Source organism: Muscardinus avellanarius, assembly GCF_963383645.1.
Source record: "Muscardinus avellanarius genome assembly, chromosome: 19".
NCBI classification, from domain to species: domain Eukaryota; kingdom Metazoa; phylum Chordata; class Mammalia; order Rodentia; family Gliridae; genus Muscardinus; species Muscardinus avellanarius.
In genome coordinates, this window is record NC_137805.1 from 23,917,286 (window position 1) to 23,945,121 (window position 27,836).

The 27,836-nt window shown below is 52.8% G+C and overlaps 1 protein-coding gene across 1 annotated transcript; it reads right to left on the reverse strand.

The window, feature by feature from the left end:
• Positions 1–180: 180 nt before the first annotated feature.
• EDN3 (endothelin 3) lies at positions 181–23,967 on the reverse strand (the record flags this gene model as incomplete). The annotated part of the gene is given in 8 exon segments (XM_080716477.1): positions 181–267; positions 326–422; positions 2,714–2,788; positions 2,877–2,889; positions 4,004–4,025; positions 4,027–4,180; positions 23,036–23,348; positions 23,913–23,967. Coding segments are annotated over 8 exon segments (816 nt in total).
• Between the last annotated feature and the right edge of the window lie 3,869 nt (positions 23,968–27,836).

Below are 27,836 nucleotides of genomic sequence, written 5' to 3' on the forward strand. Positions count from 1 at the left end.
CTTTACTTGCCACAAGTACCGAGGCTTCCTGGCTCCTTTTCTTCTTTCTCTTCTTCTTCTTCTTCTTCTCTCTCTCTCTCTCTTTTGGATATGCATTCTTTTGATGGGTTCCAAGCACAGCTGAAATTCTCTGTCTAAATCCTATAAGTTTCGAACTCATAAACTACTGAACCCTGGGTCTCAGGCTGGCGCCTCTGGCCCTCGATCTTCCAGTGTGGGGCTGTTAAAGCCAAAGCCAGCAGGCTCCTGCTGCCCACACCTCATGCGCTATGACAAGATGGACGCGTGTTTACGTTTGCAAAGAGCCATCTTGGCGTCCCCTTACTCTGCAAGAGGAAGTCGTGTCAAAAGCCAGCAAGTGGTGTTCTGGCTTGCCGTACCTCTCCATTTCCTGCGTGAAACTGGAGCCACCGGCGTCTGCCCTGGGGGCACATCTGGGATCATTTTACCCATTAGGGAAACTGGGGTCGTTTGAGTTTGGACGTTGTTGGATGTTGGAGCAGGGGTGCACTGTTAGGTGGGGGCTCTTTGGGTGGGTTTTCCACCCCAGGCAAATTCACTCCTCATCCCTAGAAGGAGGTGGAAATTTGACCGGCACACAGCTCCTGCTCCTTCTGGGAAGAGCCAGCCAGCCACAGGGAGAGGGGCGCGAGGTCCTGGGGGGCAGGCATGGTGGGCAGGCGGTCGCCTACGGCCTACCTGGGCTGTCTGTCCTCGGTCTCAACCTGTCTCGTGAAAAGGAGACAAAAGAAAACAGGCATGTTACAAAAGACTACGGATCTCCAGCCGGGAGATGCAACTTCCCGCAACACCTCCAGCTGTTCCCAGATGTGCACACAGCCGCTCAACAGTTCTTCTTGGAGATTTCAGAGCCTGCCATTTGAATGGGAGGGGTGGGAAGGATAAGACTGCAGGTGTGGTCCAGGGCCCTCCTGCAGCCTGGTTCCATCTTTGATGGTGGCGGCTAGCGCTCTGTCTCTGTGAATCTAAACATTACCAATGATGATTTTTTTTTTAATTGGTGGTACTGGGGGTGGAACTTAGAGACTTCTACCTCTGAGCTATACCCTCAGTCCTGTTTTTTTTATTCCTTATTTTAAAACATGGTCTCACTAAGTTGTGGAGGGTCTCACTAAGTAGCTGAGGCTAGCTGCAAACCTGCGATCCTCCTATCTCAGCCGCCCAAGTACTGGGATGACAAGTGTGCGCCACCACGCCCGGCTCCAACTCCAGTCTTGCAAGAAAGTAGGAACCTTGGCTTCATAACTACTCTCCTTCTCAAGGAGAACTCCTCACAGGGGCTTTCCTTGAATGATAAGGTCCGAGGAAAGCCACCTTCACCGGCCCAGTAGACACTTGCTCTGTGAACCTGTCTCATTGCTCCGACCTGTGACGGATTAGTAAACCACAGCAGTAGCAGCAGCAGCAAAGTCACGTGTACGCTTCTGTGCTGAGCTCCTTTGCGCCTTTGCCGTGTCCTCTGAACACACCCCAGGGCCTTTGCATGCCCCTCCCCGAAACACCACTCCCTCATTGATGCCTATGGCTCAGCCTCCTCCAGGCCCCTGTCCCAGGGTCACCTGGTCAGCGAGGTCACTCTCGCCTGCCAGTCACAAGTGGCAACCACCCAATCCTCTCTGTCTGCCCTGCCCTCCTGCTCCCCACTGCCCTCCTCGCTCCGTATCACATGTTCTTGTCTGAGCTCTAAGTTCCCTGGCAAGACCCTCTGCTTGGCCCCTTGCCGTGTATCCTCGGCCCCCGCAGCTGCCCCCGCAGTCTGCTGAATGAACAAATGCCGTAGTGGATGGACAGCCTTAAAGCAGCCCGCCCTCACCCAGAGCGGTCCTGGTGTGGGGTGAGGAAGAGACAGAGAGAAAAAAAAGGGGAAGCCAAGGGGGGCCCGGCTGGGGTCTGACTCGCTCTCCCTTGGGTCCTCCCGCCGCCTCGGCCCCCCCTCCCCTTCTCGCTTCGTATCATGGAGGCTGACAAATCCCTCTCGGCCCACTGGGCGCGATCTGCCACCACCTCCTGTATACTGAACAAGGTTTGATCTTCCCTTGACGGGCCCCGGAGAAACTGCAGCCACCTCCAGGCTATTATTATGAACATAAATTACCATCCCGGTGCAGATGTGCAGGCAAGCCATTAATAATGATTTCTGATTGATAGAAGGACAAATAAGCCCGGTTTGTCTGCAGGAAAACCCTCAGGATCTCTCGTACAAAAAAAAAAAAAAAAAAAAAAAAGAGCAGGTTAAAATAATAATAATAATAATAAAACGAACAGGAGGACCTGGGACCTGCAGTCCAGCTGTGCATTTCACCCCTGCCCCCAGAATCAGTCATTGCAGAGAAGAAATGATTTTGAGGGGTGCAGGGGGGTCATATGGCTATAGATGCAAAGATAAAATATGGGCCTGGGTGGTCAGCCCCCAGCCGGAGTGGCAGCAGGCTGGCTATGTAGGGCCCAGTCAAACCCAGGCTGGACATCACTTCCCTAGAGCCAGAAACAAAAGGAACAGGTTGTGCTGGCAGAGGCCGGGGAGTGAGCACAGCGTCCACAGCTCAGCCTGCTCGTCCCAGAGCTGAAGGACCAAGAGGCAGCATGGGTTGGGGTGCCACTGCCCCTGGGCTCCAGGGTCCCCTGCCACTCTCAGACCAGCCACGTGGCCAGGCGCCCTCCACACCCTGAAGGAATGCGCCCAGGTCTTCACCTTTGGCGAGGGCCTCTGCTGGCCCCAGCGGCCTCCCCTTCCTCTTCTTTGACTGGCTTTTCTGCTGTCCTGGAGCTGCTGGGGGAGAAAGTCGGTGTTAATGGATCGAGTTGTGTTTTTTCCACATGGCTGAGTTTTGGGGGGTTTTTTGGTGCCCGCTCACGACTTCCTCTTCCCTACCAAAGAGCACATTAGAGCACCCCCCCACCTTGCGGGAGCTCGTCTCAGGCACAGCTTCCTCCCCCAGCAGAACACACTCTCAGTCCTCAGTCATCCAGGAGATGTGAAGGGGGTCGGGAGGGAAAGAGAACACAGTTAACGCCGAGCTTCCCGGACAGCAGAGGCTGGATGCCTCAGAGCCCGGAGCCCACCTGCCTCTGGCTCACCCCGTTGACACCTTTTTTTTTTTTTTTTTTTTTTTTTGCGGTACTGGGGATGGAACCCAGGGGCATTCTACCTCCGAGCTACACCCCCAGCCCTATTTTTTATTCTTTATTTTGAAACAGGGTCTCATTGAGTTGCAAAAGGCCCACTAAGTAGCTGAGGCTGTCCTCAAACCACGATCCTCCTGTCTCGGCCTCCCACATGCTGGGATTACAAGTGTATGCCACCAGGCCCAACTGACACTTTTCTTATGCAAGAGTCCCGTCCCCAGTATTGGTTCTAGGAAGGGCTGGAGAAGGGCTGCTCTGCCTGGCTGGGTGGATGCCCAGCTGAAACGGCCACCCTGGGGCAAGTCAGTGTCCGCTGATGCACCCCATTAGAACGAATTTATATAAGCTTCTCTAACCAGGTAGAACAGACCACAAGGTCTTCAGCTCAGGGCCCTCCTGGGGCCACCAAGAAAGTAATCAAGTAACCCAGGCGAATGAAGCCTTCATGTCCCACCGGGGAGGAGGAACCATGAGAACTGAGATCCTATGAGCTGAGGGTGAACCAACTAAAAAAAAATATGCTTGGCAGCCGGACGTTCTCCAAGCCCTAACGCTGGCCACGCCGGCGGCACTGCCCACAGTGCTGCTCAGGCCAGAAGAACGTGTCCACGGATCAGATGCAACCACGGCTGCAGTGTGCCCTCTGCTCTGAAGTCGGTCAGCAAGGGTGGGCGTGCCATACCACCGCCCTCCAGGAGCCAGTGCCCGAGCTAGTGGGCCTGGCACCCTCCTTCCCTGGTCCCTAGGAACACGCAGTCAGGGCCCACCTGTGAGAAGACCCCAGCCCACCCTGGTTCAGTGGAAAGTCATGGCTGGAAACCATAGGACAGGAGGCCAGCGGGAGTTGGGGGCATACCTGCCGACATCCAGGGTTTGCATGCAGAAGCGTGTACAGGCCGTGTCATCTGTCCCTGTACAGACACAGCGCACGTGTGTCCACAGGGAGGACCGTGAGCTCCCCAGAGACGGCCCTGAGGACCTCTTGTGCCGGAAGCTTCCTCGGTAGTTGGAGAGTCCATAGGGCACAGTCCTTCTGCAAAACACAAGGTAAAGTTGGGGGGGAGTACGTGCTTGAAGAGGGGGTCCCCAGTGTGGAACAAGGAATGGGGTGCAGCCCCTGCCAGGATGCCAAGTGGGGCTGAGGGAGCAGAAACCCAAGGGGCCTGGGGGAAGGTGACCGTCCCAGCCGCCAGGCCGCTGGGAGCCCCACAGAGGAGTTGGAGGCCTGCAGCATGACATCTCCCCACCGGCATGCAGTGGGGACTCAGTCTTAAGCCTGGGTTCCTCCTGAGCATGTCCTGGGGCCACAAATAAAATGACGGAGTGGGAGTGAGTGGTGGCGCACACTTGTAATCCCAGTACCTGACAGGCTAGCCCAGGAGGACTGCAGGCTCGCAGCCAGCCTCAGCAACTGAGTGAGACCCTGTTTCAAAATAAAAAATAAAATAGGACTGAGAGTAGAGCTCAGAAGTAGAATGCCACTGAGTTCAATCCCCAGTGCCACAACGAAATAAAATAGCCAGGCATGGTGGGGCACGCTTGTAATCCCAGTACGTGGGAGACTGAGACAGGAGGATCACAGGCTCGAGGACAGCCTCAAGCAAGTAGTGAGACTCTCATCAACCTAGCAAAACCCTGTTTCTAAACAAAAATAAAATAGAGATGGGGGTGTCATTCGGAAGAAGAATGTCCCTGGGTTCAATCCCTATCATAAAATAAAATAAAATAGCCGGGCGTGGTGGCACACGCTTGTAATCCCAGCATTTGGGAGGCTAAGACCAGAGGATCGCGGTTCACGGACAGCCTCAGCTACTTAGTGAGGCCCTTCGCAACTTAGTGAGACCCTGTTTTAAAATAAAGAATAAAAATAGGGCAGGGATGTGGCTCGGAGGGTGAATGCCCCTGGGTTCCATCTCCAGACCTGCAAAAAATAAAATAATTAAATAATTAAATAAAGTAAAATGAGATTAAATGAAATGAAATGAAATAAACAAGTAACCCAGGTGAATGAATCCTTCATGTCCCACTGGGAAAGGAAGACAGAGAGACCAGAGGCAGCATGTAATATTTGTAAAGAGGCCAAAAATACACACAACAGGGAGAAAGGGGTAAATTCTCCAATCTTTAAATGTCAGCCCCTCTGCTCCCCTCAGGGAGGGTCAAGAAGTCATTAAGAAGAACAGGCACATCCCACCTGGGGTGCCTCTTCCCAACAAACATCTGGGTTGGCCCACCTGCTGGCCCCCATCTGAGTCCCTGCCCCTGGGCCTGGGTACCGGTACCTGTACCCTTCCACACCTGCAAGGCCAGGACCTGGCCAGCCGCCTGGTTGGCCCTGGGGGCTCTGCTCTTAGCTGGGTTTCTCGTGTGTACACGGAGGCCTCCTGGTTCATACTAATGAGAGTATGACAAGCGCAGTTACATCCCTGGGATGTGTCCTGGCCTCTGGACACAGGTCTTGGAGGACATCCACAGCAGGAGGGGGTACACCGTCATCGCCGCCACGGGACGGCGGAGGATGGAACCGGCCTCGGGAAAATCATCTGAAGGGAAGGGCGGACAGTTGTTGACCGCTGGCTTCTGTGAATGATCGGCCTGGGGGGTCATCAGAGCGACAGACATTAAAATCTGGCTCCTACGCTTGTGCATATCCAAACCATGGCTCTCCGGAGGAGAAGAGAGACAGAGGGAAAATGCAAAACCCATATGCTTAATTCATTAGCGCCACGGAGCACGATTCGGGGCGGGGGGGGGCAAATGACTCGCAGCTCAGAGAAACTCATGTGGCCAAAGCCACTTTTCTAGTAAGTCTCCGTTTTCCTGCTGGTCCCCGGAGATTAAGCCACCTTGGTTTCTGTGAGCCCCGTGGAGTATCACCAATTATCCACCTCAAAGGGTGGCCCGACATCCTCCCTGCGTGTTCAGAATAAAATCCAATTGAATTTCCTTTTATTAGCAGCTCGCGCCGTGGAGCCTTCCTAGGGTGGTGAGGGCGGATTGGGCAGGTACCCCACAGTGACCAGATGTTTGGGGACCCTTCCTCCCCAGCAGGTTGGAGACCAGAGTGGAGCCATCTGCCCAGCCTTGTTCTTCCTCCCAGTTCTCAACCTAACTCCTTCCCCTCGAGTGTCTTACAGAGGGACAATTCCCTGCTGGCCCGGGCGGCCCAGCTGCGGAGGCAGAGAGCAGGGTTGGGGCCTGTTCTGAGCTGAAGGTTTTCTCAAACTCTGGTTCTCCTCGGGAAGGGGAGCCAGGGGGAGGGGGAAACAGTATGAACAGTATGGTGCATCCGTATTCAGCTAACGGTATATTTTCCAAGCCATAAAGCCACGTTAAATCTCTGAGCGTTGACATTTAATCCAGTCCCTCCATTTCGCGGCGAAAATTATAGCCGAGGAAGAGTGACGCTCCCATTTTTTCCGAGACCTGCAATTTCAAAATTGCTATCAGCTGGCCATGCATTGGCCGTGTCAAGGCAGACAGCTGGAGTGGTGCCCTCCAGCATTTAGTAAGAAAACAAGGTGACCTGGTATGCGTTAATAGAGACCACGCTTTTATATAAAACCATCTTTATCACACATGCCATGAACTTTATTTCAACAATTTCCAGCAGATAGGCTAAAACTCTCCAAGGACCGGAAGGATGGTACCGGCCTTCAAAGAGGGCAGGTACCGTGAGATTCCTGACTCTGATAACCAAGTAACACATTTTGGTTTTGTACCGAGACCAGGGTGGGCCCACATTTGCAGGAAGAAAGCTTTTGGTTATGTAGGATATAAGATAGTACAGCAAATCTCATAATCACACCCAAAGGTTTGCCCCGAAGTTAAGGGGCAGATCTACATCTAGTTGGGTCAGAAAGATGATTGGTTAAGCAAAGATGGGAGATAAAAACTATTCGGTCTTCAAAAACTTCAGTGTTTTACTTTCAAACTTCTCTACTATGTCGATCTCTCTCTGATGTAGTGCTTTAATTTCTGTCCCTTCTTTCTGTCTCTGTAATAATAAAATTGCTTAAGCTTACAAAAAAAAAAAATAGAGACCACACTTTCCCAGCAGCATCAATATGTAAACACCAGTAATTTCAAAGACTGTGTGAAGAGAAGCAGAGCCCCCTCCCCTGGAACTAGACGGCTGTTAGGAAAAACCCAGATCTCAGCAGGGCCACCCTAACTAACATTTGTAGAATCCAGAACAGAAGTTCAAGATGGAGGCCTGCCTCCCGTAGTGCTACGGATTTAAAGATACTAAGTCAATCTGACAAACTCTTTGGAGTTCTATCTCCCTATCTAAACAACCATGGCTTGGACATACCTTGGAATCCAAGCCTTGCATTTAGAAGCCTTGAAGTTCCATGTTGAATTAAGGCAGGCCAAGGAGACTCGGTACCTTCCTTTTCCATCCCACACCAAAGAGGACTTAACCGCTCCCATGTAGATGCCCCAGGGTGCATCTCCAAGCTCCACCCATGTTCCAAGGAAAGCAAGAAGCTTCTCCTTGGCCACCTGGCAGGGCCAGGAATATGTGCCTGAACCCTGCTGCGTCCTGTGTTAGGTCCTGTGTGGGCTCTGGAAGTGGGCGCGGGGACGCTGGGGCAGGGGATACTTGGGACATCGTCTAAAGGAAGAGGTATATGGCTTTAAGTGCTTGCAATGAGATGGGGAGGGTGTGTGGCCAAAGGAGGGTCCTGAGTGGTCTAAAAAACCAGTGTGCTTCTTACGCCAACCTCAGAGTTGATTGTCAGCTCTTCCAGAGCAGAAGGCAGGTGTTTTACTTCTTTTGTATCGCCATTGATCTAGCAAAAGGACAGGCAAATAGAAACTGTTGATGGATTACCTGGAGGCTAAGTGTGAAGAGATTCTAATCTGGCAAGATGGACTCTACCTTAATGAGTTCAAACCACAAACATCCTTCTAAAGAAACTCTATCTTCTGCTAGACACATACTATGTACTTCTTCTCCTTCTCCTTCTTCTTCTCCATCATCATCATCATCATCATCATTATTATTATTATTAATTATTATTATTATTATTATTATTATTATCGGTACTGTGGATGGAACGCAGGGGCGTTCTACCTCCGAACTACACTCCCAGCCCTATTTTTTACTCTTTATTTTGAAACAGGGTCTCGCTGAGTTGCAAAGGGCCTAGTAGCTGAGGCTGTCCTCAAACCACAATCCTCCTGTCTCAGCCTCCCAAATGCCGTGATTATAAGCATGCACCACCATGCCCAGCACCTAATGTTATTTTAAGTGTGATGCAGATACCAAAAGGCACACGTGTCTGTGGCCTCAGGAATTCATATGCTACTGGAGTATGGAAACAGGGACAGGCGGGTTAAGTGTCACACCAGCTTGCACAGGTGCACCGAGGGCAGAGATGGCCAGGCATTCCATTACTCCATCATTAAGCTGTAAAGCACTTACGTGATGACCGCTCCATCCTTTCCACTGCTCCCGATTGACAAATGGGTTGTTGGACAAGCAGAATGAGATGCCCCGTGGAGAAGACTTAGCAATGAGTTAGCGATACGTACAGATAGCTACTGTAGTTATTTATATGGTCTGGGAAGTCATAAGCTACATCTGGCAGCAAATCCTATCTACGAGGCCTGCAACTGAAACGTGTAACTAAGCAATAAAGAAGGGTAATGAGGAACACGAGGCCACCGGCTTGGGAGGCCATTCCCTGGCACACCTCCTGCGGGTGTGGCCAGCGTCCACCACCACCTGGCTCATAAACACTTGCATCGCAGTTATCCTACCAGCCTCTGCCACCATCTCCTGATTGGGCAAGGGAGAAGACCTAATGGTGCATCCATGAAAAGGAAGGTCAGCGGAGAACCTTGGACTACCAGCACGCTCTAGCCAACTCTTTGACCCTACTGTGTGACAACAGGGTGTTGGATGCAGTTTTTAGTAGAAGTAGGCAGCGATGCCAGCCGTCAATCTTTGATCATAACACAGAGCTTCATGCAAAGAAAATAGGAAGGAAGGAGAGAAGGAAGGAAGGAAGGAAGGGAGGGAGGGAGGGAGGGAGGGAATGCCTTTATACCAATGTCGGGTGCTGCGTGTGTTTGTGTAAGGCAGTCCCTCAACCCAAGCTCTTAGAACATTCCTCATTTGGTTGGTGATGATCGATTTCAGAATCTTAATCTTTCCCAGCACTCCCTATTTGTCAGACTTTCCCCAGCGTCATATACAAACGTTATTAAACTCCCAATCCCCTACGCATCCTCCAACTGTAGCACCACGCTCAAAGCACTTTATTCATCTCTACAAGAAGTTTTTAAATAAGCAAAGTAACTTTCAATAAAAAAAATCCTCTTTCCAGTCCCGTGCTGCCTTTTCTCAGCGGAATTAGCAAGCATCCTCTCTGTAATCAGACGCCTGTAATATGGATACAGAGAGTCACAAAGGGCCCGGAAGGACACGGCAAAGGGGCTTCACCTGCCAACTTTTAAATTCTCAGGTAAGCGTAGCAAACCGCCGTTCCTTCTGAAGGACCCAGTGCAAACCCTGGAGGAGAGCTGGGTGAAGGTCAAAGCAAGCTGCCGGGGCTGTGCACACAAAGAGGTTAGCCTCTCACAAGAGGTTTGCAAACTGGTCTTGTCAGCTTCGCCCTCTTGTGAGAGCGTGCCGTTAAGGCTGGAAATTTCCCATGAACATCCCAAGTCCTGGCTTCTCTTGAATAACCAGAAGCCATGCTGATGGACACGACTCTCCGATTCCCACAGGGCGGCGATCACCGGAAGCTGCACTGCGAGATCTCCATTCGGCCTCAGTCGCCGCCGCTCCCAAAAGCTTTGCCTCTGGGCTTCTCGGCTCATTTTTGTCACATGCCTGGTCCTCACAGGCATCTGAGTTATGGCTTCTGGGCTGTGGCTTGTCTCAGAAAGTGAAGCCGGACAGATGACAAGGACACTGGCCAAATAATGACCTGGGGCTGTATTTTCTATTTATAAATACACTTGTTGCTGTTTTCATTGAAAAGTGTCTCCCCTACAGGTATGATGAATTCACCTCAAACTCAGAATACATGCCAAGTTGACCATCTCCCTCCTGTTCACAATTTTGCTTCCGAAATAGAAGAGCGAAGGCAGAAGGGGCCCCCCGAGTGCAGAAAGCCGAGCTCTGCCGGCCATCCAGCAGAGAAGAGCAGAGACAGCTGCCGGGCCCCGGGGTCATTGGATACCCCTTCCCACTGCTCCCTGGAGAAACAACCCCAAGACCCTGCAGTTTCCTAACTCTGGCTCAATTTCAGACTTTATTAAATCCCTTCCTCAAAAGGCGCCACTCCCTGAAGGTCCCAGCCGGGGTCTCCGGGCAAGGAGGGTACGTCCATCAGCACCTCAAAAGCACTGGCCACTCAGTGTTGTGTTGAGAGGAAGAATACTCCCAGGCCTGTGAACGCTCCCCTTCCCTTCAAAATCACTTAGCAGACACCACTGTGGACCCATGCGCAGGGCAGGGGAGGAGTGGGGATGGGCATGTCACCTCTCAAGGACCAGAACTGGGAATCCTCTAGAACCCGAGGCCAGGGTGGGTTGTTTCTATCTCCTAGAATTCAGACTCCCATTTTTTTAAGGGGGTGGGGGCAAATGTCCCTTCCCAGTTGTGCGAGGCCCCTGAGCCTCACTGGCTCTGCCTGTGGTCTGGCCAGGTGATCCGAGCTGGGCCAGTTCAACCCTCTCTGCCAGAATTCTTGAGTGAAAATGTCCAAGGCCAGACATTCAATTGACTTTTTCTTTTTCAGCACTGGGGATGGAACCCAGGGTCACTCTACCTCCGAGCAACACCCCCCGCCCTATTTTTTATTCTTTATTTTGAAACAGGGTCTCTCTAAGTTGTGGAGGGTCTCACTAAGTAGCTGAGGCTGGCCCCTAACCTGAATCCTCCTGGCTCAGCCTCTGAACGCTGGGATCACAGGCGTGCACCACCACACCCGGCTTTCAAGTGACAATTTTGATTGACATTCAAGGTCTGGTTTTGACATTCTGGGGCTGCTTTTGCCAGATGTGCCCATCATGCCTTACCCACTCAATTGTCCCCTTATAGCCTCTGGGTGGTCCCAGTGCCCTTCTCTCTGTGCCTGGGGTGTCTTCCTGCCAGTCTGAGGGCATCGTCCCAGCAGACTCCTTGCACTGCCAGTCAGATGAGGGACCTGTCGCTTGTGACTGGTCAAGGCTAGCTGACCGCGGCCCTCATGGTCATGGGATGGCAAGCACAATCTCTTGGCATCCTAGGAAGGCCTCCGGTCTCCAGCCGCGGGGGTCACGCAGATGTTTATCCTCACTGCAGATGACACTCAGAAGAGCATATTCAGAATCAAAAGCCAGGCATGGTGGCGCATGCTTGTCATCCCAGTACTTGGGAGGCTTAGACAGGAGGATCTCAGGTTCGCAGCCAGCCTCAGCTACTTAGTGAGGCCCTCCGCAACTTAATGAGGCCCCTGTTTCAAAAAAAGAATAAAAAACAGGGCTGGGGGTATAACTTGGAGGTAGAATATCCTGGGTTCAATCCCCAGTACTGCAAAAAAAAAAAAAAAAAAAAAAAAAAATCAAGACAAAACTCAGGAAACCAGGCTGGTAGAAGTCTTGGGTCCACTGGGAAATGTCCAGTTTGGCTCACAGCATCCTTCAGCGGGTGGAAGCCAGCACCCACCCGCTCTGTAGTTTTAAGTTCCTCAGAATCAGCCCTCAGCCAAGCAGCTGGCCACCTCAGAAGTCTATGGAGCCCATCCGTCACCTGCTCCGTGAGTGCCTGTGGAGTCCACAGTGGGCCAGGCCTTAAGCCCATCAACCCACAGGGGCCCTTCCAACCTCCTGGAATGAAGCAGGTCCGGAGACTCAGCCCCCAGCAGCCTGCGTAGACAAGCCCAGCACACACATGCACACTTGAACATCGGAGCATCGAACTGGCCACCAGTGGCTTCACCTCTGCCGCAGAGGATCCTCACAGCTTAAAGCTGGAAGAAGCCATGGCGGAGGCTCCTCCAGCTCCCCCACCCCAGGGAGCCTTCGCCCCCACAGTCTCAGATTCTAGAGTCTCTGGGGATATCGAAAGCTGTGAGAATATATGTGGACTGGTGGTCATCACGTAGTTTTAGAGATATTTTTACCCCCTAACCACCCCTCTCTCAACAATCTTTGGGATTAAGCTAGATACGGTGGCACACACTTATAATCCCAGCCTTTGGGAGGCTGAGATAGGAGGATTGTGGTTCACAGATAGCCTCAGCTATTTAGCGAGGCCCTTTGCAACTCAGTGAGACCCTGTTTCAAAATAAAGAATAAAAATAGGGTTGGGGTGCCACTCAGAGGTAGAAAGTCCCTGGGTTCTACCCTCAGTACTGCAAAATAATAATCATCATCATCATCATCATCATCATCATCATCATCTGTGGGATTATCCAGGACTTGGTCATTTGGCAGTTTTAAAAGAATTGCATACATTCTCAGAGACTTCTGAGTATTGCCCCAAACCATCGCACCCAAGACTGAAGGTCAAAATCTCTTCTGGACTGTCACTGGGAGTGGAGGTGGCCACATGTGCCGTCATGGGACACAGTTCCTCCATTCTGAGTGATCTACAGACCATGCTTCTAGAACAAACCTTCCAAGATGGGCCTTGGGCATGGTCTCCTTGGAAGCCCTTGGCACCTTCCCCTGGGGTCGGTGACAGCTGGACTGTGTCCAGCCGGAGTCACAGCTGGACCCCCGTTCACCTCTGCGCTCAGGCTCTGCTCACGGCGGGTACTCAGCTTCCCAACATCTCCCCAAACATTTGTCAAACGAAGAAAGGAGAAGTAGATCAGCCATCCCATCAGCTCCAGACCACACCCAGTCTTCCAAAGACACACGGGTCTTGGTGGAGTGAATGGATTTAGTCTCAATTGACTCATCTTGGATGGTTTTCCTAGAAGCAGCAGCATCTCTAGACCATTTGGAATAGCAGGACCGTGTCCCATAATGACTGATGTGGCCACATCTGCACCACAATCAAGAGTCCAGGCTGAGGGGATGGGTGAGCCACAGTCAATCCAGAGGCAGCCCTCAGTAGACTGCCCTGTTTGCTGCTCAGGCTCCTATCCAGACTAATGACTTGCTCTCTGAGGGTCCTTGATAGGCAAGCCCCTTCCCTGGGCCCATCAAAAGTTCATCCAGGCCGGGCGTGGTGGCGCACGCTTGTAATCCCCACACTTGGGAGGCGGAGACAGGAGGATCGTGCTGGTTCAAATCCAGCCTTGCTGGCTTAAGAGACCCTGTTTCCAAATTAAAAAAAAAAAAAAAAATATATATATATATATATATATATATATATATATATAAAATAGGTCTGGGACTGTAGCCCGGAGGTAGAAGGGTTTCCAGGAACCCAGTATCACCAAAAAAAAAAAAAAAAAAAAAAAAAAGTTCATCCAGCTCCAAGCTGGCACACACCTGTAATCCCAGCACTTGGGAGGCTGAGAGGCTGAGATAGGAGGATCACAGGTTCACGGCCAGCCTCAGCTACTTAGTGAAGCCCTCTGCAACTTAGTGAGACCCTGTTTCAAAATAAAGAATAAAAAAATAGGGCTGGGGGTCATGCTTGGAGGTAGAATGCCCTTGGGTTCAATCTCTAGGACTGAAAAAAAAAAAAATTCACCCAGCTCCAAATTTCACCTGGAACGTTGTGAACACTCTCCCCATCACGAGCCTTTCCAATAGCGCCATGATGGGAGAAGGCCCTAGACTGTCACTCTAGCAGGAAGGCCAAGCCTCTGGCTGGGAGACCCTCCCACCCATACTAAGATTCCCAGGATCTCACCAACTGTATTTAGACAGCTTCAGCCCAAACTGTTTACCCTCTTCCATGGCCAATTACACGTGACTGGGCTCTAACATGGCTCCGAAGCCGCAGAATTCACTGTCCCCAGATCACGCTAGACCCACCGAGCACAGGCGAGCACTGGGGCAGGAGGTCTCAAGGGAGCACTGGGGTCAAAGGAAGGAATGAGAGGAATAAACGTCTGCATCTGTGTGTGCTATGGCACTTTCAAGAGTTGCAGCTCAAAGGAAAGTAAGAGTTGGCAAACCGACTTCTCTGTTAGGTGGGAGGAGCGTCCCTCGTGGCCTTCACCCATCTGCGCACCCACCAAACGCAGCCAGCGAGCTGGGCTCGGGTTTCTCTCCCCAGCCCCCTGTGACCCTGCCGGGTTCCAGGTCGGTCAGATGGAGGGAGGCGCGTCCATGTCGTCGGCAGGCCTGGGCTCATTACAACTTTATGCAAAGCTGTAGACAGATGGGGCTCGAAATAGCTGCCAGCCGCTTAAACAGACGGGGTAAAACAGGGAGCAGGTATTTTTCGTAAGGATGGGGTATTTGTAAAGGGATTTAAAAAAATCCTTTAAGAGATATTTGTAGAGGGGCATTAAAATAGCCCATTAAGTAGCCAGTAGGAAGCAGAAGCCGGCCTGGATAATTTTCAATAGGTTCCACGTTTGGGATAGAAAGAGATGATGGCCAGCTCTTGCCAAATGGACGATAACTATTCTAATTGTGTCCTTGTGCAAAACCATCATGGCAGCCCCAACACCCTTATCACTCACCTCAAACCAAGAACAGTTGGGTCCTCGCTAGAGATGCGGGTTTTATCCTCAAACCCAAAGCCAGGGCCAGGTTAGGGCGAGGCAGGTCAGACAAGCTCCGGCTTGGATCCTGCCTCATTACAAATGCTGATTTTTGTCCACAACTAATTTTTGGGGGGGCATTTGTTTTGGTTTTCTGAAAATGCTGCACACCCAGCACCCTCGTTTTTTGCAAAGGTTTTGTGTGCCCTGAGAGTGCACGCTGAAAAAGATTCCCTTCTTAACGCCCCTGTTCTCAGCCCTACAAAACCTATAGAAATTTATAAAAATCCAGAAAAGGTTCATAGCCCTCTGCTTTCTCAATGCCTTGCCTCTGACTTTTGGCAAAGCTGTATTTTACACTCCTCAGGCTGTGGGGCAAAACTGCCCACCCACGGGCCGTGGGTACCATCGGTCACCTCCATCTCTGCGCCTCTCACTGACTCAGGAGGCAAATCTGTTTCTGGTTTTTAACTTACTGGACCGAGGCACAGGGCGGCTGTGTTCCAGTGTCACTGTACAGGGCCTCCCACCCCATCTGCCTAGGACAGTCATAAAAAAGGCCGGCGCCTCCACCCTTGAGAGCCGCCAAGTTCTGCAAAGGCTCTCTGGGCTCTGAGACTCCACGCCGAGGCAGAAGGGGGTGCAACCAGAGGCCCCATCCTGTTCGTCTTCTCTCGGGGAGACCTGGTGAGCCAGCTGGTTTGGAAACATCCCAAACTGCCTGGACAAGTACGTCTACCTACTGTGGACTTTGTCTATAGTACCCAACTCTTCTCTGAATTTATTCTAAGTATAACTGACTCCTATCCCAAAAGGGCCAAAATATGTGTGTGTGTGTGCGTGTGCGCGCACACACGTGTACTTATGCATGTATGTGCCTGTTTTTCTCACTTCCAGGACATCTATTTTCCACTGAAATGTGACATGGGGTGTAGTAGGTCATGTTCTCCTGTGAGACCAAGCGGGTCCCCTCCCTGTACACCAGGGTGGGGAGGGAGGAATAGGCCGCCGCACATGTAAAAGGGGCCCCTTTAGAGCTTCCCAGCAGGCAGAGATGTGCTGGGACGCCAGGTCCCGCGTGAGGGCGGGAGGGCTGCGTTCTGAAGCCGACCGTCCCAGCTGCCGCCACTGAGCCTCCCTCCGTGTGAGGATAGTATTGTTTGCTCCCACCTTCCTTTGTTTTAAATTCTTGTAGGAATAAACCACACCAGAGTTGTCAGAGACTTTCATCTGCCTTCAGATTGAAGGCCAAGTTTCTAGCTGCTACATCTTCTCATCTAGCAGAAATCCAAATGTTCCCACAGGGTCACGCAGGGCCACGACCTCTTCGTACCAAGTTTGCTTGCTCCAGATCAAAACCAACGGCCTCCTAGCCCCGAGAGGGCCAGCTGCTCTCCCGCCCAGCCCGTCTCTGCTGTTAGACATCTCCCATCCTCATGGCGACCCTGGGGCTTTCAGTCAGGGGGAACCCAACAGAAAGGTCACCTTGTGGGGAAAATGACCTTTTCACCCGATTCTGAAATTTAGCCCTAAGGTGCTCAAAGGCTAAAGCCTCTTGCTGTCAAATGTGCTAAGAACTCAAAACAGATTTCAAAGTATGCTCTTTCCAAGGGGAAAGAAACACATGGTTATATCCGAACAAACCAAGACAGAAACAGAGTTGCAGAAGGACCAGCCGGGAGCTGGGGTCAGGACCGATGCGGAAGCGCACAGGCCTACACCACTGCCCACTCTTCTGTGGTCTTCCGATCCCAGTACTTGGGAGGCTGAGACGGAGGATGGCAGGTTCACAACAGCCTCAGCTACTTAGTGAAGCCCTCTGCAACTTAGTGAGGCCCTGTTTCAAAATAAAGAATAAAAATATAGGGCTGGGGGTGTAGCTCGGAGGTAGAATGCCCCTGGGGTCCATCCCCAGTACAAAAAAAAAAAAAAGCACATCAAAGAATTCCCATAAACCCATGTTTGTCTCCCCTTTCTTTTCTCCTTCCCTTCCTCCCTTTCCTTTTCATCTAGCAGAAATTCAAATGCTTCCGTTTGCTGTGATACTGGAGATCGAATCTGTAAAGCTGCGACACAGAGAATAAAACAAACAGGCAAGTAAAAAGCAAGAGGTGCTTTAATCCAGGGGCATTCTACCTTTGAGCCACACACTCAGGCTTTTTTTTTTTTTTTTTTTTTTTCTGTTCTGAAGCATGGTCTCAGTAATTGCTGAGGGCCTTGCTAAAATGCTGAGAGCATTCTACCTCTGAGCTACATGCCCAGCCTGGTTTTATTTATTTTATTTTGAAACATGATCTCCTGAAGTTGCTGAGGGCCTCCCTACCTTTGCAGAGGCTGGCCTTGAACCAGTGATTCTCCTGTCTCAGCCTCCCAAGTACTGAGATCATAGACTTAGGCAAACATGGCCGGTTTGTCCACGGTATTTCTTGGGAGTGTTTCTTGGTGACTTCCAGTGAGTGACACCCACTTCGGGTCCTGGGTAATGCTGGATGAAAGGGGACACGGGGTCTAGACACCATGGCTCCTCAGCTACAAAATCACTGTATTTACTCTACCAGGCTCACCAGAGGCAAGAGGGCAAGAAACCCTTCCCAAGATTTCCCCACAGGGAGCTGAACAGAGGGGATCCTAGCCAGCCATTCACATGGTCCTGAATCAACACCTCAGGGTCGCCCTGGTCACTGCCCCCCCACCTCCCATTCTGCAGAAGGTGAACAGACCAGTGGCCTCAGGGGACACCAGGCCTCATTCTTCAGACATTCAGATTATTTTCCTAGGCCAGAGGGAAGCGCTAGGAAATTGCAGAGGAGGGACAGAAAGGGCAGGACCAAATCCACTCCCACCTGGAACAACCTTTGACCACTGGTGCCTTTATCAAGCTGCTTATCAGCAGTAGAGGCTGCCTGGCAGCTCCCCCCCTCTGCTAATCAAATGCTAATTGGCTGTGCTTCACACCTCATCAGATGTTGCAGGGCAGCAGGCTGCCCCCTGGCACTCCAAGGAAGACCACAATTGGATGGTTGGCAGTTTGAAGGTCCAGCGGCACCTGAGGAAGAATGCCCTACTGTTGGTGGCATTCCGCTGTAGAACACGATGTGGTAGGCAGCCTGGCTCCAGCCCAGAGGGCTTTGGAGGTTGGACTGGGTCCTCACCATCTTTGAGATCAGATGACCAGCTCGAAAGCACCTCTCCCTATGCAGACTGGGAAACGCAGGCTCAGAGAGGAGACATCTCCTAAGTGGTATATCCAGGATTCCAGGTCAGATAACATGACCCCAGAGTTTGAGCTCTTCAACCATGACAGAGGGGTCTGTTCTTCTTGCTGGGATCCCTTTCTTGCTAAACACCCGAGTTTTTGAACCAAAGGATAAAGAGTAACTTTTGAGTCTAAACAGAAAAGAGGGACCCATCTCCTGTTCCTGCTCTGACTTGGTAATGGCACCAGCAAGAAGGCACAAAAAGTACATTCCGCCCCAGGAACAGACAGGAGGACTTCGGGGCCCTCTCACGCAGATGCTCGCCCCTCTATCCCAGCATCTCTGCAGCGAGGGTGCTGGGTGTGCGACCTCTTCCCCAGGGGAGCCCACCACAGACTCCCAAAGGCTGAGGGAGAAACCAGTGCTTCTCGGCCAACACTGGACTTGCAGAATAAAATTTAGAATGTGAGATGGGCCAAAGATTTGGGGTTTTGCACCTGTGTTCATCTATGTCTCTAAAGATAATCTTGCCAAGGAGTAAACATGTTAGTGCAGAGAACTGTGTTAATGATATGAACAAAACCCTCCATCCCGGGCCAGTGATACCTGGATGTGCATTCTACAAAAATGGGTTGAATGCCCAGGCGAGGAGGTCACAGAGCACAGCACCGAGGCCCACACAGGGGAAAGGCACACAGGAAGGACCGAGAGGGAGAGGGACGACTCCGCTGGCAGACGGAGAGGCTTGGGGCTCTGGAACACCGGGCAGGCGACTCAGTCTCGTACAAGCTAGAGAACACCCAGCCCATGGCCCTGGGGTTGTCCTGTTATCCTGCGGGTAATATGAGATTAGAGTGGTACCCTCCGTCCTGCCACTGCTATCAGGATCTGATCATCCATGACACTCTCCTCAATCTGTGATGACCACAAAGACTCTGTCCTCTGTCTCAAAGACCCTCATCTCCTGCAAGGATCCTGCCAGGCCTGGCTCAAGGGTCAGGGTGACCTTTACTGGGATCTGGGACCTCACGGTGGGTGCGCAGCTGGCTCCAGGAGGCAGGAAGCTGGGTTCCAGATCCACCGTCTCCGTCGGGATGCCCTAGAATTTGGAATGTCTCTTCTTGACAATGTGCCAGCCAGCATGCCTTTCCTGAATAGTTAGGCAAGGCCAGGATTTGTGGCGGCGAGGTCTTTTTGTGGTAGGATACATTGAAATGCGAGTTCAAATGTTTTGTTCATTATCATCATAATTATTATTATTTTACTCTTGACTTCTCTGGGGAGGAAAAGAATGCAAAACAAATGTCATTCCTGCAGGATTAAGCAGGGCACGCTTTGGAGCAAGCCGGGAGTGGGCTGGACATCCTGGACAGTCGGTGGGAAACTCAGGGAGACCCGTGGTCGCTGTCCTGCGACTAGACTCCTCTGCACCTTGCAGAGGTGACGCCGAGAGCTGACAGCCCCTCCCACCCCGAGACCACAGAGAGCCACCCCTGGGATTTAGGGGCAGAGCCCCTGGGCGCTGCTGTCTCCCCCGAGAGGAGATGGTAGGTCTCAGACTTTCCACCAAGAGCATGATTTCAAATACCCTGTCCTTGCTCTTTCCATAAATACATTCCAAACATCACCATGTGGCTCAGATTTTTGTCTGGAAAACATGGTCACCACCACGGCATCTCTCTGGAGGAGCTAAGAGAATTCCCTGGATTCTCAGGGTAGGGAGGCGTGCAGCAGGGTATTGGGTGGGGTGTTCTACAGCTCGCCCCTCTGTATGACTGGGTCTCATGCCTCTGAGGGGCACGTAGCTGTAGGGCATGGTTAGAACTCATGTCCCGACATGATTAATTATAATTGGCTAGGCTACGGTGCCTGGATGTTTAGTCAAACACAAGTCTAGATGTCGCCATGAAAGTCTTTCTTGATGTCATTAACATTCACATCAGTAGGCCCTGAGCAAGACAGAGGACCTCCACAATGTGGCAGGCCTCATCTGATTCACTGAAGGCCTTAAGAGCAAAGAATGAGGACGCCCAAGGAAAAGGGATTCGGCCTCCGTGCTGAGACCCAGCACTACTCTTGGGGAGCATCTCCAGACTCTGGCCTGCAGATTTCAGACTTGCCAGACATCATGATTATGTGTTTACCTGTGCACACATGCACACCCACAACACACACACACACGTACGCACCCATCCTGTTGGTTCTATCTTTGAGGAGAACCCTAATACAACCCCCAACTCCCTGGCCAGCCACTTGGGTTCTGCATCCTCATAGAGGATAGCCCCGAGCATCTCAATCCATGAACATTGGTCTCCCTGTTACCACCTCTCCTCCCAGTAAGATGGGATAGACTTTTCTCCAATTGCAGGTTTTGAAGTTATTTTTGTCGGCAGTGACAGGACCGTTTGGGCGCTATTTGGGGTTCTTTATGTGGAACGAGGGAGTTTTATGACAATGATGCTGTACCATGGGTGAGTCAAAGCCTCAGGAGCCTACACAGGGCCACAAAGCACAGCTGCCCAGAGACAAATTTGCTTCCTCTTCAGAATCACGGGTTTTTTGGAGAATGGAAGGGTGCTGACAGAAAGGTCAAGGGAGACCCAGAGAATCCCAGCTCTTCCGCCTGGAAGATTCTTAACAGAGTAGCTAGTCTCTAGAGCCTAATCAAGACAGCTAACTTCCCACCAGGACATGCAGAACGGGTCTCAAAGGTAGCTCTCAACACAGCTCCCGCAGAATTTTAGGCCCTTGAACCTGGCATCGCTGACCACACTGGTAGACTGGTCCTTTTTTGCAGATCCACGCAGTGTCCTTCAAAGACAGAGTAAGACGGCGGCTGAAGGAAGAAGGACAGCAAAAGACGAAACACACCAACTTTGAGGTTCAGAGTTTAAGCGCGAGGGTGAAGTCTCCCCCAGATTCCAGAGGAGCCAGCCACAGGGATGGAGAGCAGACCACACCCTGGAGAAGTCTAGAGAGAAACAAGTTCTGCTGAGGAAGTCAGATGAGGCGGGATGGCCAGGGACCATGGGAGGGCTGGGACTGCACCTCTGGAAAAGATCCTAGCGTGCAGGACCCCTGACCTTCACCTCCACTGGGGAATTTTCAGGCTCTCTCCTGCCCCCTGGGGCCCTCACTCTCCTCAAATTGCAATCTCGCCTGAGATCTTTCAAAGAGAGTCAGTGGGCTTATCAACACATCAACAGGGTCTCCAGATGGAAGAAAAGAAAGGAGGGAAGAAGGTAATAAAGGAAAAAGGAAGGAAGAATGAGAGACGGGAGGAAGCAAAGGAGAGACTGGAGGGAGAAAGGCCGTCCAGGAACATCTCCCTTCCAGCGTTTATTTCGTGTGTCTCCTTTCAAAGCGCGCGTGTCTGGCTCCTATCATTTTGTTTTCTCGGGAGCCTGCGGTTTAACTCTTCTCTCCCACTGTTTGGAAGGGATCAGGGTGGAGGAAGAGGGGAAGATGTAAATCAGACTTTGGGGGAAAGGTATCAAGTTGGGTGTCCTGGGAAAAATCCCAGACCCACAGCTTCCTTGTGGGCTATGCAAGACAACCCGAAATTCTGAGACAGGATTCAAAGACCACAAAGTGTTTGTGGCCGTACTCGGCCCATCGCTTCCTCCACGGACAGAGCCCAGGGACTGTTCTCCCCTTCCTTCCTTCCTTCCTTCCTTCCTTCCTTCCTTCCTTCCTTCCTTCCTTCTTCTCGGTCTCAGCTTAAGACTCTAGTCAAACCCAGACTCCGTCCTGTGCCCACTGCCCAGTGCTCTCTGTTCTAGGGAGTGAATTTGGTGGGATCGCGAGGCCAGGGAAATAAGAATCAGAAAAGATGAGTGTTGGGTGGCAGAGACTGTGAGGAAAGGTCACCCTCATACTGTCTGAGAAGAGACGTGATGAATGGCAGCCCAACCCCGGCCCCTTGGGTCTCCCTCCGCGTCCCTGGCGTTGGCTGACAGTGGGTACAGGGGCCTCACTGGACTCTGCCGGGCATGCTAGTCAAGCTGAGGACCAGCATAAAGAGGGGTTAGGAACGCCCTGAGACGCGCCGGGTCCTCCCAGCCCTCGCCCGTGTCCAGGCGGCTCAGCTCTGCCTGCCATTTGAGCTGGGGTGGGGTTTTTTAGGCTGTCAGACCCCCGAGAATTGCCCAGGTGGGTAACCCTGCCCCTGGAAGCTGCCCCCCAGAGGGCTCCAAAGTTAGTGGTGAGGGGGATAAAGGAAGCGGCGGTGAGGGACACTGATGGGGCTGTCTCCGAGCCCAGTGGAGAAGTCGTGGAAAAGTCGCCTTCCTGGACCTGGAATCCCTAGGCGGGTGTGAGCAGGACCCCGGAATCCCAAGAGCACGCTGGGACGCACCTCAGAATCGCAGGAGGACCTGGTGGCCCAAGCAAGGAAGGTCAAGCCCTCTGTAGTGTCATATGATGGCATCTCTGCAGAATCCCTCCCCCTCCTTAGGCTGAATCCAATGAGAAAACAGGGAGCCCTCAATGCTTCCAAGACCTCAGGAAAGGGGGGCAGACAACCTAAGCACAGCACTTCCAGGCGCTGAGGATGAGGTCTTAAGGACTTGGGGGCGGGGGCCTGTGTGCCATGACCATGAGGCTAACCCGAGAAAGACCCATGGGCCGGTAGAAATGCATTCCTCCTGCCTGGCATCAGGGTCCCAGGCCATCTGAAAGGGGCCGCCCCTGCCCAGCTCAGCAAGCCCCACCCCTCCCCTGGAGGTCCCAGGAGCAGGTTGCTTTCAAGGAATCTTAAGCTCCTTGGAGCCTGGCAGGGTCAGGAGCACCGACAAGCCCACTGAGCCCCTGGGGTGGGCTTCCTCTTTCTCAGAAAAGAGCCTCAGAGAGACTTCTCAGGTGTCTAATCCCCTGGCAGGCTCATTTCACAGGGAGAGAGAGGGCCGCCTTCCATGCCTTCTACAGGACCACAAACCTGGGATTGAGTTTCTCCTAGGCCAGACCCTCCGGGCAGGTGGGCTGTCCTGACCTACAGACCTGATGGACCAGGGCAGCCTCGGGCCACGCTGGGGTGGGATGTGAAGACGGGCCACGCTCCCCACCCCACGGACTCACTCAGGGGTGTTGATCCAGATGATGTCCAGGTGGCAGTAGTAGATACACTCCTTGTCCATGTATGTGAAACATGTGCAGCGCCGGGTGCGGTGATGCCCAGGGCCCCCCTTGGCCGCCTGCTCCCCAGACAGAGTGGGTCCCTGTGCCAGCCCGCGACTTCCAGGACTTGGACCCTGCGCCGTTGCTGGGGGCACAGTCCCTTCACCAGGACCAGCCACGGGGTCTTCAAAGTCCCCCTCCGATCCGGCTGCAGGGGGGCCCCGGGGCTCGCTGGTCCTGCCAGAGCCCCCAGGCTGGGGGCGAGGCACGAGTCCTGCAGAAGGCAGACAGAGGGGCTCCTGAGCTGGGGCTCCAGACTCCTCAGCACCCACCATCCCAAACACCTGGTCAAGCAGCAGCTAGCAAGCAAACTTCTGCACAGTGTGCAGGCTACTAAGGCTTTCTCCAAAGTCTCCTGAAAAGTCTGCCAAGCTGTGGGCAGTATCTGCTGGAATCTGCAAGTTCTGTGCATACTTGGGGGAAACGCTTGCAAGTTATTTTCACGGCGCAAAAGTCTGCAAGCCATTTGTACTTGGTTGAAAACTCCCGTGCATTTTTGCACACTTGCTCTAAACTTTGCAAGTTTTTTTTGGGGGGGGGGCGGAGGGAGGGGGTAGACTCTCTGACTCCTTTGCAAACTTTCTTAAAAGTTCCCAAATGCCTGGAAACAACCCCCAGGGATCGAGGGCACTCCTGGCGCTGCTCCCCGGGGCCCCAGCCCGCCCCCAGCGCCTGGGGGGTGGGGGGGGGATGCAGCTCGCCCTGCAACGCAGACCCCCGCCCCCGGCTCCCATTGTGTAGCTCCCGCCAGGAGAGGCGCGCCGCCCCGCCCGCTTACCTGCGGCGGCCGAGGTCACTGTGAGCCCGAAGAGGAGCCACAGCCCGGGCTCCATGAACCCCGATCAGGGCGGGAGCCCCGGGCCGGGAGGACGGCCGCTGGGGCCGGGCACAGCTTTCGAGTCCCGCGGCTCACTGGCTGCGTCCTAGGCTCGGCCAAGAGTTGGCTGCGGCGGTCACGAACTCTCAGAGCGCGCTGCCCATCCTGCGAGGGCTGGCCGCTGTGGGCTCGGGCTTTTCTGGCGCCCGCACCACCCCCTTCGCCTCCCCGCCCCCCTGAGGGGCTGGAGCTGCCGCGCGGGGCCTTTGAACCCGGGGCGCACCGGGGGTCGCCTCCCAGGCGCGGGGGGAGCCGGGGAGCGGAGGCCCGAGCGCACCCAGCCCGGCGAGGGCAGGGGCGGGGGCGGCGGGGTGGGGGCCGGGACAGCTGCGGAGGCCGCGCCCCGCGCACATTCACCCTCGACCTCCCCCCAACCTGCCGCCCCAAGACGTGCAGCCCAAAGCAGTCGCCCCCACCCCAAGAGCCATAAGGTCCCAAGAAAAGGTTCCTCGGCTCGGCCTGTTAATCTTTATCCCTGGGTCTAAGGGAGGGAAGCATTTCCCCAGGCTCACTAATGACTCCCTACCCCGGCCCAAGGGCCTGCTGGCAGGGCGCCCTTTACACTCCTGACTCATATGGCCCTGAGGGCTCCCCACCCTTCCACAGGTGTGCCGTGGCAGGTGGGGTATCCATGCAAGGAGCAAAGTCGCTAGCAGTGCAGGTGAGTTAGCGGTCCTGGGGAGTCCTGCTTCCTCCAGAAGCTTCCCTGCAGGAGGGGCTGCTCCTGGACAGAGGTCCCTTGCTCACTATAGGGTGAGGTCCAGGGCAGCCCCTTCACTTTCTTTGTAGCCGTGGGGAGACCCTGGAGTCTCTCCTCATCTCTCTGGGTACTCCGGGGTAGATTTAGAACACCTGCGGATCCATTGGCATGGATGGATTTAATGCCCCCTCCCCACTAGTCCTAATGATTGTCTTCTAAAAACTATACCCCAAGCCGGGCGTGGTGGGGCACGCTTGTAATCCCCGCGCTTGGGAGGCTGAGACAGGAGGATCGCACAGGTTCCAAGCCAGCCTCGGCTACTTAGTGAGGCTCTCAGCAACTCAGTGAGACCCTGTTTCCAAATAAAATACAAATATAGGTCTGGGAGTATAGCCCGGAGGTAGAAAGCCTCTGGGTTCCACCCTTAGTACCACAAAAATAAGTAAATAAATAAATAAATACTATACAACAGCGAAACCACTACAGCCCAGCCTGGCTCACTTGCCCCTCTGGACCCAGCCACTGCACCAAGGGAAGGTCAAGCCAGCCCAGGGAGAGATTGTGGGGGCAGACCTCCATAGAGAGAAACAGAACCCAACAGCCACAGAGAAGGGAAAGAGCGAGGCAGCCGGAACCCCAGGTGTTCAAGCATCACCGCTGAGGATTCGCTTGGGGGGTTGCCGTCATAAAACGCCATAAACCAGGTGGCTCTCTCTCTCTCCATTCTGGGGCCAGGGGAGTCCAAGGTCAAGGCGCCTGCAGCTTTGGAACCTACAGGACTCACGTTCTGGTCCAGGGACGGATGGCGCACGAATCCTCTGCAGGGGGATTCTGCACCCCCTGCACCCTGATGACCTCGGCGCCTGGGAGCCAGGGTTTTAACAGGTGACCAGGACAGGGATACCCAGTCAGACCAGAACAATGGTTATCTCTTTCCTTAGAGTTAAAACGTCTCCTACAAAATAAGGATTAATAATAATAATAATAATAATAATAATAATAATAATATCTTGGCTTGAGGGATGGCTGGAGAAACACAAAATATTCTAGTCAGCTTACAGGAGAGGGCAGGCAGTGGTTTCCTGGAATGGTCCACACAGGATGCCACCCTCACAGTGGAACTACGGCTGCCATCTTCACCAGCACTAAATCAGTGACCTTCGATGAGTCCCCCAGGCTCCCGCAGGCTACAGGAGCCCTGCCATCTTGTCTCCTGTTTTCCTGGGGAGGGGCAAGTTTATGGACAAAGGACCTAGGGCACTGGGTGTTCAGAACAAAGCAGACTGCAGAGCTGAGAGTAGAGTGTGGCCAGTTGGGTGGAAAGAGGAGGAAGAATTTCTATTGGTCCTTAAAGTGATCCGGGAGCCAGGGAGGGAGGCAGTGCCCGTGTGACATCCATCAGCGCTCACAGGTAAAGAGAGTCTCCTCCCTGCATTCTTCGCCTCTCTTCTGACAGAGCCGGAGAGGATGCCCAGCCCGGAGCGGCTTCAGCGCAGGCGGGGAGGGAGCCAGGGCCACCTCCCATTGTTTCTATTGCACTTGATTTTATATTTATCTTTTATTTATGGCAGGCAATATTGGCTTTCCTCACATGGTGGTGATAGAAATTTTCTTCCTAAATTAGTGTACTTTGAGCCAGATAAAAGTACCCTGAATTGAAATATGAAGGTCATCGGAAGGTGCTTTGGTTTTTTGGTCCATGTGCCAAGCCATCCCGGTCCTAGCGCCGTGCCCTTCGGTTCTTCTGAGGGCCTCCTGGCCACTGCCCGCGCACTTCAGATGGGACCTCAAGGCCTCCGGACTCTGGGAATTCCCTGTAGGTTGCGACTGATATCTGGCCAATGAAGACACCTCTCCCTGACTGTGGAGGTGGGCTCAGAGCTGGGCGTGTGACTATCTGAACAAATCCAAATCAGTCTCAGGACTTTTGCAGGAATACTTGAGAAGGAAGTTCCCTATTCGCTTCTTTGATTGTTGAGAAGAGAGTTCATATACCAAAAACCTCTGAGCACCACCTGGCCACACAAGACAAGCCCCTGCTAAGGACAGACTCAACAGAGAAGAAAGAGAAGTCAAGATACAGAGAGACTGGGCTGGGGTCCTAACTTGTCATTTGAACCCTAGATCCAGTTATGTCTGAAATCTACACTATCTCTGAGCTACTTAGAGTACCTCATCATTTATTTTTTTGTTTTACCTTATTTGGGATTCTGTCTCTTTCAACGGGGGAAGTCCTGGCCAGAACACTAACTTCCCTTTCTCACGGGCTCCGGGCTAGGCTGTAGACAAAGAAAACGGACTTAAGTGACTGGTGGTGAGGGTTCTAATGTGTCCAGCTCGAAACATTTCAAGTACCCGATCTTCTGTTGTGCAGCTACTAAGTAGTAGAGTCCAGGTTCAAATGCAGCTCTGTGCCCCCCACCCCCCAGGACAGAGTTCCTAACTGTTAGGTGGCACTGCCTCTTGAACGCCAATCCAGCGGATAGGAGGGCTCCCGTTTCCTCCCGTGTCTCCGGGAAATTTCCTCCCCATCTGCCGAGTTCCCTTATTCTCATAAGCTCCGATGAAAGGTCATCTGAGGACTGAGCACTCTAAGTGTCCGCCGCTAAGGACACTAAAGACTGGTCTTCCTCCCTCCCTTCCTCCCACCCCAACCCCAGAGCCACCCCTTCCTGGGTCTTCCTTCAGCGCCTCTGCTATCAAACGTGCCCCCAAGAGGAGCCAGATGCCCGGGCCCTTGGGAGCCTCAGCCGAGTGCCTGGCTTGGCCACTGTGTTTATTTCCTCATCGACATTTCCCAAGTCTACAGATGTGGCCCATGACTTCAAGGCAATCCCTCTCGCTCACATTTCGACTCCAAACCCAGCCTCGAAGGCTCTCGCCACTGATCCCAGCTAAGCATCCCCTTCCAGCTGCCCCTTCGTGTGCTTTATGGCTCTTTTGAAGATTGTTTTCCCTTTAATTTGGAGGATTTAAGAGACAGTAACTTAAGACATTATGTAGTTTTCCATTATCCCAGAATTCCTGCCTCCGCCCACCCAGATGAGCGGAAGCTCTGAACTTGCTCAGGAATAAGAATAATTAAGTGCTTTTCCATGTTATTTCAGTCTTAGCTGTGCGTCTCC